Here is a 20,243-nt window from a genome sequence, read left to right as displayed (position 1 = left end):
TTTATAAAAGTTATGTAAGTAAACTCCACTCATTGCGTTTTACAGTGTGGGTGCAGAGTAGTGGGGTGCTGTCTGGGGTATTGATGGAGCATAGAAAGCCTGAAAAGAATAACATGCAGCTTAAGGCCAGTAGCTTCAAAGTCATGAATCCTCTTGGGTGAGCCAACCAAGCCCTGAACCTGTCAATGGTAACTTACTCCTCGGATGGAGCGCCAAAGACTTCAATAACGACATCAGCTGGGGGCGGAGGCAGGGGGTGGAGTAAGGGAGGGCTGACCGGTTTTCGGGGGTGCGGGCGCGGCCCCCTCAACACTTTGAAGTCCCGCTTGACGAGGCTTTGCAGGCTGCCTGGTACCGGCCACGTCGGCTGGGTGCAGCAGCCACCAGGGTGGCTTATCAGATTTATGGAGGCTTAGCGGCTGACGTTCACAGTGTCTCTGTGTGATAAAGTGATTGTCTATGTATGTGGAGGACGAGCGGGGTAAAAAGGGAAAGGGTCATCCTGCTAGCAAGCCACTCGTCCCGGCTAATTTAGACAGAACCCCGGGCTCTGAAGGGAAGACTGCAGAAACTCTCACAGGAGTCAGTCGGACTGAAACCCAGCAAATCACTTCTGCAGCGTTTTATCCACTTATTCTGGTTTTTCAAATGGCATACATCATAATTTTGCTTTTGAAATGTTTTCAGGCTTGTAGCTCAAAATATATTGATTCATTTTTGAGCCATATATTGAGAAATGATGTTCCTAAACCTTAAGGCAAGCTAAATAAGACATTTTTAGTGCAACTTGAAATAAAATTCAGCACCGTCACAATAAGCACAAATGAAAAAAAACAACCTCAGTTAGCAACAATTTCATGTTTTACATATTTTACAAAATTTGCATTTTGCTAGTTTTTGTACTTCCATTTGGGTTTCTGATGCTTCTCTAAAAAAACACAACACGTTTTTGGCTTTAAGTTAATGTTTCTTTGGTGTCTGGAAAATGAGCCGTTTAAAAACCTCCAGATTCTTGAGTCGCACTGCGTTGTTACCTAGCAACCCAGCAGAGTTCCGGCACGTGTGATTGGCTGGTTTTACTCCACATCCAAACAGACTTCTCTACCAAAGCTGCAGTCAATCCTCCACTAAAAGTCGCTGCTATTAGTTGTGATTTCTTTTTATTAGCTTTCTTCATCTTGTTATGACTTTGCAACGATACTGTCAGCTTCCATTAATGAATAAACTTAAATTGGAGCCATAGACAGCGGCGGCCATTATTATTTCAGTAAACAGAACACTTCTGTGTGACGTCAACGTTCTTCTTCTGTGCATGCGGGTCTCTTTGGGGTCGTAAACCATTCACACAAACGTCTGATTGAAGACATATTTATTTATTTACTAGTATGAACGACAAAGAAAATAAATTGAAACTGAGCAAAAAAATAAATAAAAAATTGGAATTTGAGCATCAAGACCTGCTGTGTGAATGGAGCCCAAATCCTAAATCTGGAGATGAGGAGGCCTTCAAGGACTTCATCACCAAAAATAAATCATCGAATTATGAGTAGAAAAATGCAAAATGGTGGTCAGCAAATGTAAGGAAGGATTGACTGCTGCAATGTCAATAATGAGAATGGTTTTTCAAAGTACACATTGTTTTATTCTCTCTTGAAATATCACTTTTCTTGTCAGAATGAAACTTTCTGGTTGAATAAAGTAGATTTAAATCTAAATCTGCCAGGGTGTAAATAATTTTTTTGGGCTGTATTGCTATAAAACATAGCAATACAGCTATGTTTTATAGCTGTATAAAACATAGCTGTATTGCTATGTTTTATACAGCAACATAGCAATGTTGCTGTATAAAACAACAACATTGTTTTATACATTGTTTTCGGGGTCAGCCCTCCGGTTTTCGGAGGGCTGACCCCGAAAACCGGAGGGCTGACCCCGAAAACCGGAGGGCTGACCCCGAAAACCGGTCAGCCCTCCCTTACTCCTGGAATGTGAGCTGGAATTATATTTAACAACCCTGTTATATTACAGAAAAAAAAGGCAGACACGATTAAATTGCGCACTCTGTCTGCATCTAGTTGGTACGTTCACCACGCACTAATAGGATGTGGATACGTTACCTTGAATCGCGGCGTTCTTGGAGAGGAAAGCGGATACCAAAATCTTGTCTCTGTCAGATTTCCAGAGTTGAGGTTTCAAACACGAACTTCAAAGTCCCTCTAATGAGTGGAAAAACATTTCGCCTGCACGACATTAAAGTCTGCCATTTTTTATACGTGTGTGTGTGTGCGTGTGTGTGTGTGTGTGTGTGTGTGTGTGTGTGTGTGTGTGTGTGTGTGGGAATACGTGTGCGAGTGCGTTACATTTCACAAGCCTCGCCTTTCAAATGTTAGCAACTCATTTTCACCTCCAGCACAAACAAACAGAAACGTATCGCCCATTTCAGCCCATATCAAAGGCACCATTTGTTAACAATAAAAAGCTGGTTTGAAATGGCTCCAGTGCACATTTTTCTGCTGAGACACAGTCCAACATTTCTTTTTTTATGTCACAGATATCAAGAAGGAGAGAAACAGCTCAGGGGAAACTGCACCTAACCGAGTTTAGGTTTGATTTAATTGGTCAGCTGCAACATTTTGATCTGCGCCGTGTCCTTTCAAGAACTTGGCCTCTGTGAAGCGGCATATCAAATTTGGGACATGCTTCCAAGGCTCAGTAACAGATATGGAGAATCGATAAGTGCATTACAAGGCTGTGACAGAACGACCCCGACCCCCAACCCACCGCATCTCGTGTCTAAAAGGGTGACAATGGATCTCACTCACTCTCATGAGATCCAGTCCAGAACAGATCACATTATCTGCCGGGTCATCGTTAACCCTTTGGTCGCTCTGTGGTGACCATCAAAGGCATTTTTAAAGGGCAAAAAAATTAGCCAGAACATAAATAAATCCCTTTAAATCGAAATTTACAACTTTTAAAAAATCTACTATGAGCGAAACTTAAGCCTGTTGCCATAAGCAATGAATCAATTTATCGCATGAGAAATTTCTGATAATTAATTTTGATAAAACTTTATTTACAGTTTTGGTTGTGTTTTATTTTGGATATCTAAAATATCTTCCAGTTTCAGTGTCAAGTGTTCCTTTCAAAATTAAAGTGCATTAGTCGTTGGGTGAGCTTTATTAATGTAACATTAGAGAATGGTGTCAAAATAACAATATTATTGTATATCACTAGGCCTGTCACGATACATATTGCTGGATGATAAATTGTCCCAGAAATTTCTGCGATAAACAAAACTTATTTATTTTTACCATTTTCAGTAACAAAGTGAATATAGTAATGGAAGAACATATTTATCGTTATAATTGTGATAAAAATTGTTATGACAAAATTTTTTATCCTGACAGGTCGACCTGTGTCACAACCGAAATGTACAAAAAATTGCACATATTGCATACAAAGTTAAAAACTTTAACTTTCTAAATCTTTCACTCATTTCATTTTGTGATGCCATTCGGTGAAATATGGTTAAATTAGTTTATAGTGGAAATAAGCTACATCAATAAGCTGGTAGCTAAGTTCGTAGCTAGGAAATTGTATGGCTAAATTCATTCTAAGAATATAGTTTTCTGTTACAAACGGTCTTGGTCATAGGAACATAACAGAGTGAGCGCTCTTACCAGCAAACTATCTTTGACGTGCGTTTCTCTGGTAACCATGTCAACAAGAATTCTGGCAGTTAGGAGAAAGCAAACGGCTCATGATGGATGTTCTTCATTCGCTTTGTACCTCGTCTTTTTACAAAAATCTATTCATAAAATATATTCAGCGAAGAAAAGCAAGACTTGAGTGGAGACATTTTATTAGTTCTTTACTGGCTGTGTTTGGACAGCACAATTTTCATCTTTTTCCCTATTTGTCATCATAGCTGCATCTGTGGCTCTTCTCTCTTGGTTCTTTGCTCTGCTCCTTCTCTCGTCCTTTTCAGCTGTAGTTCATCGGGGTGTCTGTGCATCCTTAAAAAGCCTTAAATTAATTTTAAAAAATCTAAGTTAATACATTATTCAGGGCTGCAATTTTCTTTTATCAAGAAACTGTTTAATCTCGTCTATGTAGTTTTTTTTTACTTTCCTCAGGCCAAAGTTTGAGTTGCATTTTTTGACTTGAGGCTGCTGGAGCTAGCTGCTAATCTACATTTACTAGATTAGCTAGCTAGCTTTTTTTGAGTCTCACCCTGTCATGGGTGATGATCATGACACATGGGGAGCGACGAACGACAAGCGAAAGTCATCGCCACTTGGAGTGAAACTCAACACACCAGACAAAACAGCGACAAACGAATATTTTTCACATTTCTGAATTTTCTTGTGTCGCAGAGCCGTGTGTGCATCAGTCGCTTGGCTCCAGGACGGCTAGCTGTTGTCGCCTCACCATACAGGTTCCATAGGAAATAGATGGACACTAATTTATCGGCGATCCAAACCAGCTTTTTTCCATCTCATACGTTGCTAGATGGCAGCAGTTTTGTGCTTCTCATGGTTTGGCTCTCTACAGCCTTACACCCTGTAATGCTGAGCTTTTTAGCAGAGAATGCAACCAACATTTTAGAGATTGGCAACAAAAGTGACTGTCTCAGACAGTGATGAAGAGATGACGGTTTCGGGGGGTGGGGCGGTTTTTGTTTTTTGTTTGCAAAACTGCAACGAATGCACTTTTTTTGTATCACGAGTCACATGACCAACAACCAGATGTTACTACTGCCGGAAACGATGAAGAAGATGACAAGAAATCGTAGAACGATGATGGCATGGTATGTTTTGTAGGACTTTGTCGTGTGAATAAACATATTCACATGGGATTTTAATTGCATTTCTTATTTAATGAAAACAGTGAAACTGCAAAAAAAAAAAAATTGACATTAATAGGTTCTGTGCACATTTGTAACAGAAACGCAGCTACTGTTTGCATATTTTTATTTTGAACACAGAAATCAATTTAACTGCCTTGAGATGCAAACAACAAACTCAAAGATAAATCCTGTCTGTCAAAGGTGACTATGCGAAAGTGCAACAATCTATTTGGGCAGCTGGGTTCTTGCCTCATCAGTGTCTACCTCTCCATGGTCTTGGTCATTTGAACCTTATTTAGCTCCCTCAGCATCGGCACCATTTCCATTTAGGGGTAAAAACTAAATTCCCAGGTGGTGTCTCAGGAGAGAGAAAGAGAGGAATAGTTTAGAGAGACGCACCGAGAGACAGCGAGGATAAAAAATGAGCAGTGGGGTTTGTTCAGGTTCAAGATGCGTTGTGTCTGTTGGCAGCTTGTTGGGCCAACATTGTTTAACGCTCTACCCCTCGTCTGTTTGTGAGCTTTTGAGGGCTTTATGGCTCGGTGTGACTCTGCTGCCAATAGGTTCCAGATGCCTCCGGTGTGGGAACCGGGGAGCCGAGGGAGAGGGAAGACTGGGAAGAAGCATAACCAGGTGCGACCCGTGGCTGTCTGGGATGGCTTTCCAGACTCGTATGAATGTTGAACGAGTCAGCGAAGCGTTCCTGGTGGTGACAAACGTAACGGTAGACATGATGTCACACTAAGCAAACCTCCACAACCTCGAATGCGAGCGCTGCATGCACACACCCTGCAGCGAGGCACCGAGTTCATGCTTTGAGTCGCATTGTTCAGCACATTTGCTGCTGGCACCGCCGAGGTCCGACATATGGCAGCACTCTGAGTGTTCAAGCGGGGCGCTGGGGCTCCGAACAGAACCTGCCAGCTCCACAGTGGCCTGCTATAAGGGAAATTGTCAGCAGGAACATTTAAAGGTCCCAAACCGCAAGCACTGATAAATGTCTGCATTTCTCTGTGTAATTACCTTTTATCCCGGGTCCCTTTTCCAAGACGCCAGGAAGAAAACAACAGAGCCAATAAACTCCAGCAGAAAAACGGTTTAAAATAAAGCAGCTTAGTTAACTTTAAGTTTGCTTTGTATAAGAAGAAAAGGGGTAAGTCAAAATATCCACAAGTGGTAAAAATAGTCAGCATTCAGAATTCCTTTACTTGTTGAGAAACACTTTGAACATTCAAAATCCTGATGTAGATCATGTAGTTCTGATAAAATGGCAGTCTGTGTAAAATCAACTTTTTTTAGCTTTACATCGTGTTATTGATATCGAATATTCTGTATAACATACCTGGAATGTTGCCTTGATTCTTACATGCATGTTTGTGAAATCCTTTAATCTCCATGGCAACCACTCAGCGGTGTGAAACGCCTGGGTGGACTTAGCTCCGCCTTCAAGTCGCAGCTCCTCCTCAGAGCTGCAGTTTCCAAGCTAACCAGCTTCTGCCTCATTTCAGGGCGTTTTATTATAAAATCAAATTTCTCTTTACTCTTTAGTCATATTTGATAAATAACAACTGAAGTTAACATAATTACTTGATTGTGCTATAAAATGGGACGTTTAAAAAATAATATTTTTAAAGTCCCAGAGCCTTGAAATTGGGCTTCTGTCTCTCTAAGAAACTCCTGCTCTTTCTGAAACTCCATCTTCAGGAAGTCATCAAAACATGGCTCCTCTGTGAACTTTTCAACGTTTTTACCAGCGTGGCTCTGAGATGTGGCTCCTTTAACGATGCTCAGTTCCACCAGGTGTTTGCTAATTGCTGCTGGCTAGTCTGAAGGAGCTGAGTGGGGGAGGGCTGCTCTGTGAGGCAGAAGCTCAGAAACTGCAGCTCTGGGGAGGAGGAGTTGCGCCTTGAAGGCGAAGCTTGGTCCAACCAGGTGTTTTACACAGCTGAACGGTTGCCATGGAAATTCAAGGATTTCTCAATCAAGCATAAAAAAAATCAACCAACACTCCAAGTATGTTTTTGATGAGGGAATATCTTTATGACATAATCTAAAGCTAAAAAAAGATCAGTTTTACGCAATACTCCCTTTAATTGTTAGCAGAATTTGCAGAAATTAAAATCTCTGTGAATAAAATCCCCCAGGAAGAAGCTCAAAATGTCCACCGATGCCGTCTACCTCCAGAAATTCAACAGCTTACTTAAAAGTCTAATATTTTAGAACATTTTAAAGTATTTAATAACATAAATACCAGCCTGTGGCCTCAACAGCGTCTTTTATCTGCTAAATAAACACGCTGCCCTGCCTGGCTGTGATTTAGGGGTCAAGGACCTGTTAACCTGTCAGCCCGCCCGCTCCCCGCCTCTCCGTTTAGATTATTCTGTAGAAAGCAGGTGACTCTCCTGTGTCACAGATAAGACTGCAGCGGAGGGTCAAACCCAAGGGGAATAAAAACTGAGGAAAAATAACCAAAAATATGATTATTCACTGTAAGAAAATAATAAAGAAAGAAAGTAGTTTCCCCCCTAAACTTCTTCAAGGCTATTACACTGATAGAAATTCCTCTCCCTGCTCAACAGTCTGGCCCCCAGCGCTCGGGGGGCCGCAGTCTTCGCCACATCTCAAGCTAATTTACAAAGATCCTGAATTATTCTCTTATCTGGGGCTTTAAAGGTTGTAAGGTTGATTAACAAGGTCCTGTCCTGTTTATCAGTCCGGGGCCTGGGTGTGGAAAATAGCCTACGATAAGTGCACAGACCATTAAACATTCTATTTCCCCTAATATTTGTTGGCAACCATCAGCTTAACTGATCTCCCTTCACTTTAATTAAAAGGGATTCCCATCTTGTTGGGGTCATTATGTGCTGGCGGACGCCGGGAGAGGGGTTTGTGATGAGTTCAGCGTTCCCTCTGTCCCCAGGTTGCCAGAAGGCTTTTTTTCCTCCATCCTTTCTCTTCACTTAACCCCTTCCTAGCCAGGCTGCACTCTATCCCTTTTTTTGTATCCATCGGCTCTTAAATGGATCCAGGACTCGTTCAATCTGTTGGCCTTAGTGCATTGTAATTTTTCCATTAACCTAAAAGTTGTTTGTGATGCATAAAAACTCCTACTTACTTCAGAGCCGTATATTCTTTACTGTATGTTTCACCTACAGACAGGGCCGGCCCAAGCCTTTTCGGGGCCCTAAGGAGATTTTCATTTGGGGCCCACAACACCAACATGCTCTATCATTCCTAAGCTAACACGGCTGCTATCCGTCACTCTGGCTCATCTGCACAGAGTGAGAGAAACACTTCCAGATTATTCTTAAAATGTACATAAAAAAAAAGTAACGTATTTATTCACATGAATTAAAATACTACTTGTTAAAATATTGTCTATTTTCCTAGAGAATGTTATAATTCTCCTAATGAATAACTGTTAGCTAGTAGCTGCTGTCAGTGCGCCCTCTGGTGGACTCATCAAGGACAAAAAAGACCTTTATTTTTATAATAATCACTTTTTTTAGATGATTATTGGGCTGTACCATGTGTTCATGGGAAACACCAGTTTATTATGTTTTCTGTCCTCATGTTTGATTAATGTACAAGGTCTCATACATTTACTGTTTTTTCAGAAGCATCGTTCCAAAAGGCGGTTAAACCATTTTTTTCTTTATTTCTTGTTATTCTCTATTTTTATGATTAAAACTACTTATAAAAAGAATTATAAAGTATTTCTTTTAGCACATGTGTAAATTGGCTGATGGTACAGATTGTGCAGTGACACCTAGCACACGCCGTCTACCCAAGATGCATTGCAATGTAAACAACATGGCAGCTTGTTCTTCTGTAGCGTTTATTGGCAGTTTATAATCTTGTGGATTATCAGCATCAACCACACTGAGGTTGTAATCCACAGATTTATCTTGACATACTGTTATTTGATTAAAAAATAAATTTAATTAAATTCTCTCACCAAACTGTCATTAAATACTTTATATAATGCGATTCCTGTTTGTTAACTGCAGTCATTAAATGCATGCTGTCTTTTCCTTTTCCTTCTTTTTCTTGTGTACTTTCTACAACATGGTGACCCATGTGACAATATTTTATTTAAATTTATACAAACTAAAACATCCAGTGTCTATTGTTACTACCTAATTGTTGATCCCTGTAAATGGATCCAGCTTGTGTAAAGTTTTGTCTTTTCCAGGGAAGCGTTTAGATATTCAGACTCTCTCTGAACCGAGGGGCATAAGAATCCGGCCGTAATGGTTTGATTTGCCCAACTCTAGTTGGATCGATGCGGCTGTTTACAGTTTCTCCCTCTTTCACCCCTTTTGTCTTCTTTCTAATTTAGTGTTCCCAAACCACACTCAGGAGTCTGAGTGTGTCTGCTGCGCTTGCATCTTTGCCCTCCTCCCTGCTCTCCATCACTGTCCATTGATGTTTTCCCTCTCTCTTTCTTCGCTCCTCGTCCTCTCTCCTCTCTTGGTTGGTCTTGGAAAAAGAGCTGCATGCCTCCACACTTCTGGACAAGACTGATGGCTCGTCAATAGCATTAGCCAGCATTGCAGGCCTCACTGGTGTAGAACCGAATCAATAGGGCCCAGTAAAAAGTCTTAGAGGTGCTCACAGGCCATTTCAGCCGATCCTCATGTTACCAAAGATGAGTTTTTATAAGAATCCAGGAGTCGCTGCCTAATTTATTCTCTTTATTGCTGTATTTCCCCAGTTGGTCAATAAAAGATGAGTGTTTCTGCTCGCCATCACTTCCTAAGAAAAATTAATGAAAGATTAATGTTCCTCAGAATAATATAGTTATAGCAAAATCTGCATCCTTGCAGCGACATGTAAAATCTAATGTTTTCCCTTCACAATTTCTAACAATTTATCTCTGATTAAGGTTTACCTATTCAATCAATTGGTCTTGAAAGAAAATTGATTTCTGCTTTTACTCTTGCATCGATGTTAGAGGAGTATGATCAGCTGAAACCAGATATTTAATTTGGGAAAGCCGGGATCATTTGGTTTTCTGCTGGGTTCATTTCACAACAGATTTGAGACAGAAATTAAAGGGCGTTTCCTGAGGTGATAGTTCAGTAGATTCACTTTGATCGGGGACCAAAATTGCAACATTTGTTAAATTTTAGCTGGTGTTTTGCTTTCACACTGCTCTGTCAAACGAACCAAACCAACTGAAAAACCTGTTCCCCTCCTCGCCTGTGGGGCGCTGCACCAAGAACTACTGAAGGAAACAACATGAAAACCTCTGAAGACACTGAGCGCAACTTCCTTCTTCACAAAATGTCATCAGAAATGGAGTGGCGTCAGATTTTAGCGGTTGGAGGATTTAACTTTTGACTTTAATCAAGGCCCACAAACCATTTCTCCTGCTAGCGTTAGACTCGCATGTTTGGTTGTATTTACCCAGAATGCCCTGCGCTGTAGTCCACTTCCTGCTTTTGGAGCGGTCTCTAGTTCACTTTGCGTTCACATACGGATTCAAACCGTACTAGAACCAGAGACCGAGGTTTGTAGAAGGACCAGAGTTTGCTTGTTTGATCCAACGGCTCACTGGACCTTATAGGGAAACGAAGTTGGATTAAAGAGGTTTAAACATGGTTGGTGTGAATGCACCTTTAAAGGTTTGGCTCCGTATAGAACAGACAATAGATCCATTTCCACTTACCATGGAATTAATACATTTGTTCGACGAAAACACCAGATTAGGAAAACACGTCGGCCCATCCATTGCCTCTTCAAGTGGCTTGTTGCTCCAACACCCATGAGTTTTAAACATGCTTATTCATTGTGATTTTAACTGCATTTCTTATCTAATAGAAAACCAGAATTATATAATTGTGCTTTTTCAACTTTAACAGCTGATGAAACCAGCATATTTAAATAAAAGTTGCAAAGCTTCAAGGCCACATTGGTGCCATTACACCTCAAATCGCCCCTCTGGTGTCGCCAGAAATCTAAACAGAGAATCAAGAAAATACATAGAAATTAAAGCAATAATTAAAATGGACTTATTACTTTAATTCACAGATTTTCGTTAACTGACAAAAACCAGTTAGAAACGACAGATTTTTGTTTCTAGCTGAGATTGAAGGATTGGATCGTAATTTGTGTCTAACTTAAGACCAATAAACTTTGACCCACTTCCTCAGATTGGATGAAACACCTGATTTCTGGATACCTGAGTGAACGGGGTGCTTATGTTGGAACTACTTTTAGTTTGTAAATTGCAGCATTTTAATTAAGATTATAGATTTCTGTTAATGGAATTTGAATTTAAAAGATTTTATCCGTTTTGGTCCAAAGAAATGACGATACATATTTGCTGTTACTATTAATGCACATTTCTTTTTATCGTTGCTGTATCCTGACTTCAGTTCCTTTTTAATTTGCTTTCAGCCCATAATCAGACAAAGGGATTTTACCTCCGTCAGGTACTAATTCACTAACCGCAGCACCGGCGTCTCATGCCCCAACATCTTTTAATAACTCCATTAATCTAATCATCCACTAATTGGTCAAGATAGCCTTTTCCCTGTGGATTATTGTTTTATCATGGAGCAATTAAAGAGCCCTGAAATCACAGTGTCTGATTAAACGTAGCTGGATTTCACACACAAACATGACAAAATGCCAGTGACTGATAAATCTTTAATATAAAAATTGTACAAGAATTCTGATACAAATTACAAGAGGTATTTGGACAAAATATGAATAAAATTCCATTTACATCCCAAAACCCTTATGCATTTTATGCAAAAAACAGACAGTTATGATACAGAAACAAATACAAGAAAGGCTAAAAATAAAGAAAGAAAAAGTCTCTTAAAAAGGATCATTTTTGTCCTTCTGTCTGCACATGGGAACACCTCTGCAGGTAACATACAGTATCAATGAAGCTTCCAAAGTCACCTTTTTAACAGCAAAGTGATGCGAGATCCTTTGCTCTCTTTTTTTTCTTTTTCTGTTAGTTTTTTGCAGTGCGACTATGAAGCCATGCAACGCTGTCGAGTGCTGTAACACAGGCTTTTTTTAAACACAGACACTAATGCATCGGATACTCAGAAACACGAGTGAACGAACATAAAAAAATCTAATTTCACCAGCTCTGAACTATTTCTACTTTAAGACTGCAAAAAAAAGTGAAAATCGAATGTAAAACATTTTATTAATTTACAGTATTTTATTCTCACAGGTTCCAGTTGGAGTTGATGAGGGGATTCTGATCTGTACAAACCAACATGTTTCTTCTTTTATCTGCATAATGACGTCCCAAACATTTCACCGTGAGCTACATTGGCTGCACCCATCATCCTCTCCTCTGTTATTGTTCTCACTCAATCCGCAACATGAAGAAAATGGACAGGTCGGCCATTTTGTCCCCGGCTCCCTGCGTGTGCCGTGAGGAACTGTGGCATAATGGCTGATCACATATTTAAGGTTCTCTCCGGCGGTTTGGGCCGACAAAGCGCGCTCAGTGAAACGGACGGTCACCGGCTAGCAGAACGTGTCAAGTTAGCAAACAAAAACCTCGAAGGGAATCTGGCAGCATCAAGAAGAAGAAGGTGGAGGTGCTGCCACCTGCGTAGCGCTCCGTCTCCTGTGGCCGATGACGTCTCTAAAACACCATCCATACTGTTTTCTCTCAAAATGTCTCCAGTGACGTTTTCCCAGATGTTTCTGGCTGCTTGTAGCTTTAAGCTGCACCGTCTCATCCCTGTGACGTCTTGTTTTCTGCTTTAGACTCATAAATGTCATTCTAACAGAAAATCAGTGACAAAAGGAAACTATTAAATCAGCTGAATGTTGAAGGATTTGTTTAGTCATGGTTCTACCAAAAGGTTAAAGCACCTTAAACCTTAACTCAACTCTTTTTCATCTGACAAAATGTTGTCTTATAAATCTGTAAATTTAAACAGTTTGTGAGGCGGGATTTTGAGTTTTAGGAAACAGAAGAAGATATGAGGAGTTGGAACGATTTGGAAGCACTATCAGAATACTGAGTCAAGGTAAATGTTAGCAGTCGTTAGCAGCTAACCGTTAGCCACCGCCAGCTGCTAACGGTGGCTAACGGTTAACTGCTAACAATTAGCCAAAGGGGATTTCCAAAGCAGCTAGGAGTACACATTTGATCCTCGCTAGATAAAAATGTAAAATAATTAGTTAGACCTGAAGTGGAAAACTCTACACAGATATTATCTTCAAGACATATTTTTACTCTTTCTTTGAAATACAACCTGACTTTTAAAGTTATTTTGCTTTTTAAAATGGATTCTTCTCCTTAGGAAAAATGCATTCAGATGTTACAATTTATTACAAGTATCTAGTATTAAAGTAAGATGTATGATTCCTTTCTGGTTTCTTTGTGAGGGAGCATCAGCTTCCTGGTGTGACGTTGCTACTAAAAGAAACGAACAGAACATTTGTCTTTCCTCTAACTACAGGTTAGCGTATCATCTTGGGACGGCCGCTCTCCAGCGTCTGTGCCACTTTGGATGTTTCTGTGCTGGAGAGACAGCCGTCAGCGGGGTTCCTGCTGAAGCACTTTTTTTATTTCTGCTGGAGCGATTCGATGAGCGAAGAGGCAGCGAGCGCCTCGCTGAAGCCCACTCCAGGGAGAAGGCAGGGGTTCCTGTACTCAATTTTCCCTTCACTTGGGATAAACAGGCAATTACCCATCCCTTTTTGCTATGCCATGGCCGTCCGGTGAACTTAAGCATACACTATTAGCGCGTGTCCCTGTAGGATCTACGTTGCGGCGTGTGGAGGTGGTAAGTGAGCAGCAGGATGAAGGAATGGGTAAATGACTGCTCTGACAGACAAAGAGGAAGGATGGAAAAAGTACTGAAATAAATTACTACCAACCCTGAAGGAGAATAAGCACAGAAAATGAAGAGATGAAGTGAATTCAGCTTAATTGAGTGAGTCAAATTAAATTGTTTGGAGCGCACTCTCATCCCTGGCTTTTCTCCCTCTGTCAGTGTCACAGTCTTGTCAGCAACCTTGACGTCTGGCAGTGTAACAAAGTGACAAGTGAGTTATTAGACAGAAGAAGCTGGAATGGCGGGATGCCTCCAGGTAACAGGGAAGCAGCACATTTTTAATGATCGCTGCTGTCATCCTTTCCTCCCTAGTCAGCCTTCCACCTCCGCAACCTTTCCATCAACCTCAGCTCCTCTTTATCTCAGAGACAGGAGGCGCAGGAGGACCGGGTGCCTCCAGTAGGTGGAGTCTTAAAAAACGCATGAGAGGTTTCAGCCGAGCGGGTCACGACGTCCGCAGCAGGATGACTGAAAGAAGTGGAAGTCAACACTGCCATGGATGTAAGGCGGTGTTAAAACTGCACAGCACAACGCTCGTTTCCCACCGCTGTGTTAGCACCAGTCGAGTAAAAGAAGATCTCCTTACAGAGTAACAGATGTGATTTTTTTACCAAAAAACCCCGAAACCTTTCACTGGACAACATACATCACCCACCAATAAATACCCTTTCCTTTGGCTGCTTTTTCCAATTAATTAAAATGTGTGTACCGTGAGGGACTCTTTGCAACCAAAGGAAGGAAAACAACATTTGCAGAATATATGTGAAGGTGGGGCTCAGCGGTGGAAAAAACAAAACAAAGAAAATCACAGTTAACGTTTTAAGACTCAAGTGCATCATACTGGTTAAACGGTGCGTGATTTTAAAGACAATGTCTTGCTGAAAGAGCTTTTTCTTAAGCAAACTCATGCATTTTGGTCACATTGGAAGATTTCTCTTTCATTTAAATCTGCGGATGTTTGTAAAAACACCAATTATTTCTTAAAATACAAACTCATCCTATTAACCTTTTTTGTTTATAATATAGATTTAGGCCTGGTATACACGTAGCTGGGTACTTATAAAAACAAATATTGTACACATGGAATCGTTTTCAGAAAAGTTTTCATCCACATAAACCCAAACAAGTCCGTCCCTGGTTGTTGATTTAAACACGCCAGGCCCATAGGGGGCAGTGCAGCACCAAGCTCAAACTACATCAGCCATTCAGATCGCTGCAAAACAACCATGACTTCCTGTTAGGAGTCAAACATGGCGCCTGGAGGTTTGTTTGGTGGAGAAATACATGCATGTATGACTGTCATTGGATTTAGCTGTCAAGTTGTCAAAACAACGCGATAAATCTTAAACATACGACTGATATAGAAGAGAAATAGGGACGCAGTTTTTTCTACTAATTGCCGACACTAAGACAACTAGACAAGGTCCAAGTGTATCACATTTCACAGGTTAGCAAAGGTTACAGAGGTCAGCTATGCTAGCTTGACTTTGACAACCTTAACATTTAGATGTGCTGCAGAATTCGGTGATTCGCTTCAGTAAACAAAAACATGCAAACACAAATACAGAGTTTTCTCAAAGCTCCAGTTTGGTCGGAGTTTTCATAAATAATAATTTTTAGTGATGATGGAACAGAGTTTTGTGTGGATGAAAGGTAATTTGTTTTCCCTGAAGTACGTGTGGACTAGGCCTTAATCTGGGTTTACTTTGACTAGGTCAAAAAGGAGTTGGGAAACATTTCAGGTTTTTTTCAGAGGCTTCGAAACTGAGCGCATGCAGAAAGAAAGCGTTTGAAGGTACTATTGCTTCGATCAGCAACAAAGCCACCATGGACCCCCACTTTAATTCACCATTGCAGAAATCCTCATTAATTATTACACATTCCCCCTTTATAGATGCAAAGTGCAAAAACAGAAAAGAAATTAAAAAACAGAAAATACAGAGAATGATATCAGTGTAAGAGCCTAAAAGAAGCATGCCGCAACCTCTGAATATCTAACAAGCAGTTAAAACGATTCACATGATCTTGGCTTTTTCCCCATGAATCAGATTCAAACCAACGTAAATGAGTCGAACTTTAAGGATGCTACCTCTTTCTTGCCTATAGGTGGAAGTATCGTACTGTACTGTAACATAAATCCAATAAAAGAGAGGAAAAGGAAGCAAACAACCATCAACACAACTCTTACACCAAAAAAGCCTCTTGGGACGTTATTTACAAATGGAGCTGTCATGCTTTTGTAAGGGGTCCATTTAAAAGTTATCGATACACAAATACAACAAGAAGTTTTTCTCTTTTTTTCTCAGTACTATTGTTTCCGCAGGCAAAGTCACAAATAAAGAGTTTGAACAGATTCTTTGGACGTGGACGTAAACACAAAGAGTAGAAGATCGAAACAAAAAACGATGGAGGGGCTGACGAGTAAAATCACCTGGAGCTTTGCTATAAAGTAAACTCCGTGCCGATTGGCGTCATCCTGTTCTTCCAAAGAAGGAAAAGTCAAAGGACACAATGATAAACTTCATCTAGAGTCAATCATTTTATACATGGAGAGAGTAATGTCTTGCAGTGACTTACAAAGGACGGGGCTTACAGCTTGTACTTGATGGAGGAGGAATGAAGGAGACAGAGTCGTTGTTTAGTCTAGAATCGTAGAGAAGGGCATGTTTTTATGGAGGTTCGGGTTCTGAGAGTGTCGGTTGCGGCTGCGTACGGAGCTGAACACCATGTTGCAGCCGGGGATTTTGCACTTGTGCATCTCGCGCAGGTGCACAGTCTTGTAGTGCACGCGCAGGGTCCCTTTGTTGCTGTATACCTTGTGGCAGATGTTACAGAGGATCCCACCGCTGCTGCCATTACTGCCCCCTGTGGACGAAAGAAGGAATGGCGACGAGGAAGAGTCCAGCCCCTCATCTTGTCCTCCTCTGAGTTCTCTGGTCTCATCCTGATGTCCGCCTTCCGCCCGCCGGGAGAGGTCCTCTCCCTCGCTGTTGCCCTCCTCCTCATCCTCTTCCAGGTCATCCAGGAGGATGCCTTCGTCGCTGCCGTCTTCGGACTCGTGTGAGGAGTGGATGCTGCTGCTGGACTGAACACTGGAGGTGGTGCTCAGGTCCAGCACCATGTAGTCGTCCGGCTGGCCCCGGAACAGGCCGTTGGTGTGGTGGTTTCTAAGGTCGTGGTTGAAGGGATGACGGGGGTATTCGTTGCTCATGTGGGAGAGGGGGTTATGGGTCAGGCCAGGGAGGCCGAGGGCGGCGCCCCGGAAGCCCATCCTGGCCATCGGGTCCAAACCCATGTGGTGCCCGGCATAGAGCTTGGCCAGAAACTCGGCTCGCAGGTCCTTGGGCAGTGGCGTGAGTTGAGGGTCGAGGACAATGTCGTCCAGCTCTTTGGTCAGCAGTTTGCGGTGCAGGTTGATGTTAGAGCTGTGCCTGGAGCAAAGAGAGAGGCGGTTAGAAATCTAACCCAGACAAAAACAGTCAGTCTTAAAGGGCCGGCATTCAGTCAACCAGCAGCCAGTCGTTATAAAAATCATATAAAATTTGACTTCATTACTTGATGCTTGGAAATTGGGTCTCTGTCTCTTTAAGAAGCTCCTGCTCTTTCTGAAACTCCGACTACAGGAAGTCATCACAACATGGCTCCTCTACCCTTTACCAATGTTTTTATCCGAGAAGTATTATGACATCTGTAAATGTGTAGTTTCAGTTGTTTGCTAATTTCTGCTGGCTAGTCTGAAGGAGATGAATAACTGAAGAAACGTTGTATTAATATGAGCTACAACATATTGTGACCCTTTGGGGTCAATAAAGTATTTTTGAATTCGAATTGAATTTGAATGGGGGAAGTTTGTTAGCTTGGAAACTGCAGCTTAGAGGTGGAGCTACGTCTTGGAGGCGGGGCTAGGTCCACTCAGGCGTTTTGCTCAGCTTAATGGTTGCCATGGAGATTAAAGGATTTCTCAAACATGTACAAAATAATCAAAGCGACACCACAGGTATGTTTTTGATGAGGGAATAACATCAAAAACATACCTGGCTTTACACATGATGTAAAGCTAAAAAATGATTTTACATGATACCGTCCCTTAAAATATGGCACTGTGCAAAGTTTGACATTTTCAGGGTTTTTTTCTTTTAAAGTTGTCTTGATCAGAGATTCTCTAAAGGCCTTTCAAATCGTTTGCTCTTTGTAAAATGAACAATATGTGCAAGTTATTCCTTTTAGCATCCAGGAAACACCTGAGCGATGCGTCATCCTTCAGTTCATCGTCTGCCCTTTGCTACCAGCTGTCGGCTCACCGGGAACCGCCTGTATTACCCTGAAGGTCTGTGGTGGAGAAGCCACTAGAGATGCACGGAGACATCGGATTCACACAACTTTCACTTTCACTGACATGAAGTCTATTATTGTTTTTCAGCTTAGGTGCCAAAAGGTTGCGCTAAACTCAACACTCTTCAGTAATTACTGCTGCAGGAACAAGAAGCTCTGGAGCCAATAGGAAGTGTTCACTCATCTGCATTTTTTCTAAATATATTTACATATTTGGTTTATTAGTAGGTTTGTTACTATAAATATATTTTATGTCACATTAATCATCTTTAGATGCTTGTGATTGGAGTCCAGTTCGTCTAGCGAGGTCCCCAAGCAGCTTTAGCTTCTGGGTGGAAACAAACGAATGCTAACGAACAGAAACAATGCTAACAGCGCTAATTGCTAATAATGTGAGTATACACAGTTATTCCTTGTTTTTTTTAATTAAATCAGTAAAATCATGTTTTACTGCGTCTTTTACTGTATTATGTGACGTCCTGTAGCCTTTTCATGACAATATCATAAATATAAGTATAAATAATATACATGTAAAATTTTAAATTGGAGTCCTTATTGATCAATAGAGATAAAATATCTCTAATTTCAACTAACATGCAGATCCAATTTTGAACTGGTTGTAACTTTTTATGAATGATGGGTTGGAATTATGTAGGTCAAAGGTCGTTCACAATCCCAAGAGCCATATTTACTCTAGTTTTTGCTAAATAAAAGCCATTTAGAGCTGCTAATGTGACACGACCTTTGGAAAAAAGATATCTTATGGTTTATCTACAGAAAAGTCTTAACATTTTTAAAGAACCATCATTCTATTTCTATTGAGTTTTAAATAAAAATAAAAAACATAAAAGCCTTGCAAAAAGGCAATGGGAGGTTGGTATTTATGGATATTTTAAAAAAGAAAAATAGATGTAGAAAAATAGTAGCTGCACTTTTAGAGTGATTTTATTGTGGAAATCAACAAAATTAAATTTAATCACAGTTAGCTCTATCGTTTTAGCAGATTACAGACCTCGGGTTTGTTAGAAACAAAGAAAGGTTGCAACTGAGCACTTTAAAACTGAAAAATATTACAAGAAAGTTTGAACATTTGAACAAAGTTTGAAGCAAAATTAATAAACTTAACATATCAGAACATTATTCCACATTATAGCTATTGCTTTGATTAATAAAAACAGAAAGTTGAGACGGAGCGTCCTGCTACTGTTTACCACTGTCAGCATGTCTGCTCCGCTCAGCCCCCAAATCCATTAGACTCTGACTCAATTAAATAGTCCACCATATTGAATGGGAGTTTATCAATTGATTTGAGCAGAGGTAATGTGATAATCGAGGGGAACTGGATAGCATATTAGCACGAGGCCCTGACAGCGTTGGTTGAGCATTAGAGGCGGCTTAATCGAGCACCTGGATGAAGACGTCTTCGCGTTAAGATGGAATTAATTAAGAGGTTTTTTTCTAATCCCTCTGTTCAAACACAATGTAGCTGATCAGAGAAACGCAGCAACAAACCATGCTGAAGCCGGGACACAGTTAGCGACACCGGAGCTAACACACAAAGCCATGCTAACAGTGCAGGGAGGAGGCCTGTCGCAATAATTAATCAATTGGTAAAATCTATCGGATGATTTACTGGTTTTCTACCAAAAACTGGATGGTAAAAGTTTCCAGTCTGGTGTTTTGTCTCCAATAAACATTTCTTTGAAGGATAATTTTATTTACAAAGACTTTATAGTTAATTTTATTTGTTGTTGCTGTTGTTTTATCTATTTAGCATGTTCCAGAGATAAATGTTCGTTAGAAGTTAAAGTTTATTGACCTTTGATAAGTTGTTCTTGCATTATTATGCCATTACCATTAGATTACCTGAAAACAGCCTCAAAACAACAACAATATCATAATTTATCGCAATAAGTTCTGGGACAATTTATCATCCAGGAAAATTTGTTATCATGACAACAGACCTAATTTATTTTTTAACTCCAATTTCACAGCTGCTAAGAAAACTTTAAAAAGGAGGAGAGAAATGCCCACGTTACAATAAAAACGGCATAAAAACACAGAAAGGAAACTTAAGCAGTCAGTATATAAAAGGCCTGCTCCTCTCACACACTCTGTGCCTTTAATGTGAAGGGTTTCCATGCAGGGAGGGCACATGTGTGTAAAACAACAAAACAAAAGAAAAGAATAAAAGATCATCCTGGGCAGGATGGGCAAAACATGGAGTCACA

The 20,243-nt window shown here is 40.7% G+C and overlaps 1 protein-coding gene across 1 annotated transcript in view; it reads right to left on the bottom strand.

The window, feature by feature from the left end:
- Nucleotides 1-11,489: 11,489 nt before the first annotated feature.
- bnc2 (basonuclin zinc finger protein 2) overlaps nt 11,490-20,243 on the bottom strand; it is a 227,118-nt gene continuing 218,364 nt past the window's right edge. Inside the window, exon 6 of the mRNA XM_088006490.1 lies at nt 11,490-17,111. Within this exon, the coding sequence (XP_087862616.1) occupies nt 16,319-17,111 (793 nt within the window). The 3' untranslated portion in view covers nt 11,490-16,318. The remainder of the gene's footprint in view (nt 17,112-20,243) is intronic.

Source organism: Poecilia mexicana, unplaced genomic scaffold (genome assembly GCF_051168715.1).
Source record: "Poecilia mexicana isolate PSO_F unplaced genomic scaffold, ASM5116871v1 scaffold_1, whole genome shotgun sequence".
NCBI classification, from domain to species: Eukaryota; Metazoa; Chordata; class Actinopteri; order Cyprinodontiformes; family Poeciliidae; genus Poecilia; species Poecilia mexicana.
Note: the sequence above shows the minus strand (reverse complement) of the source record. Positions and strands in the feature narration are given on the sequence as shown.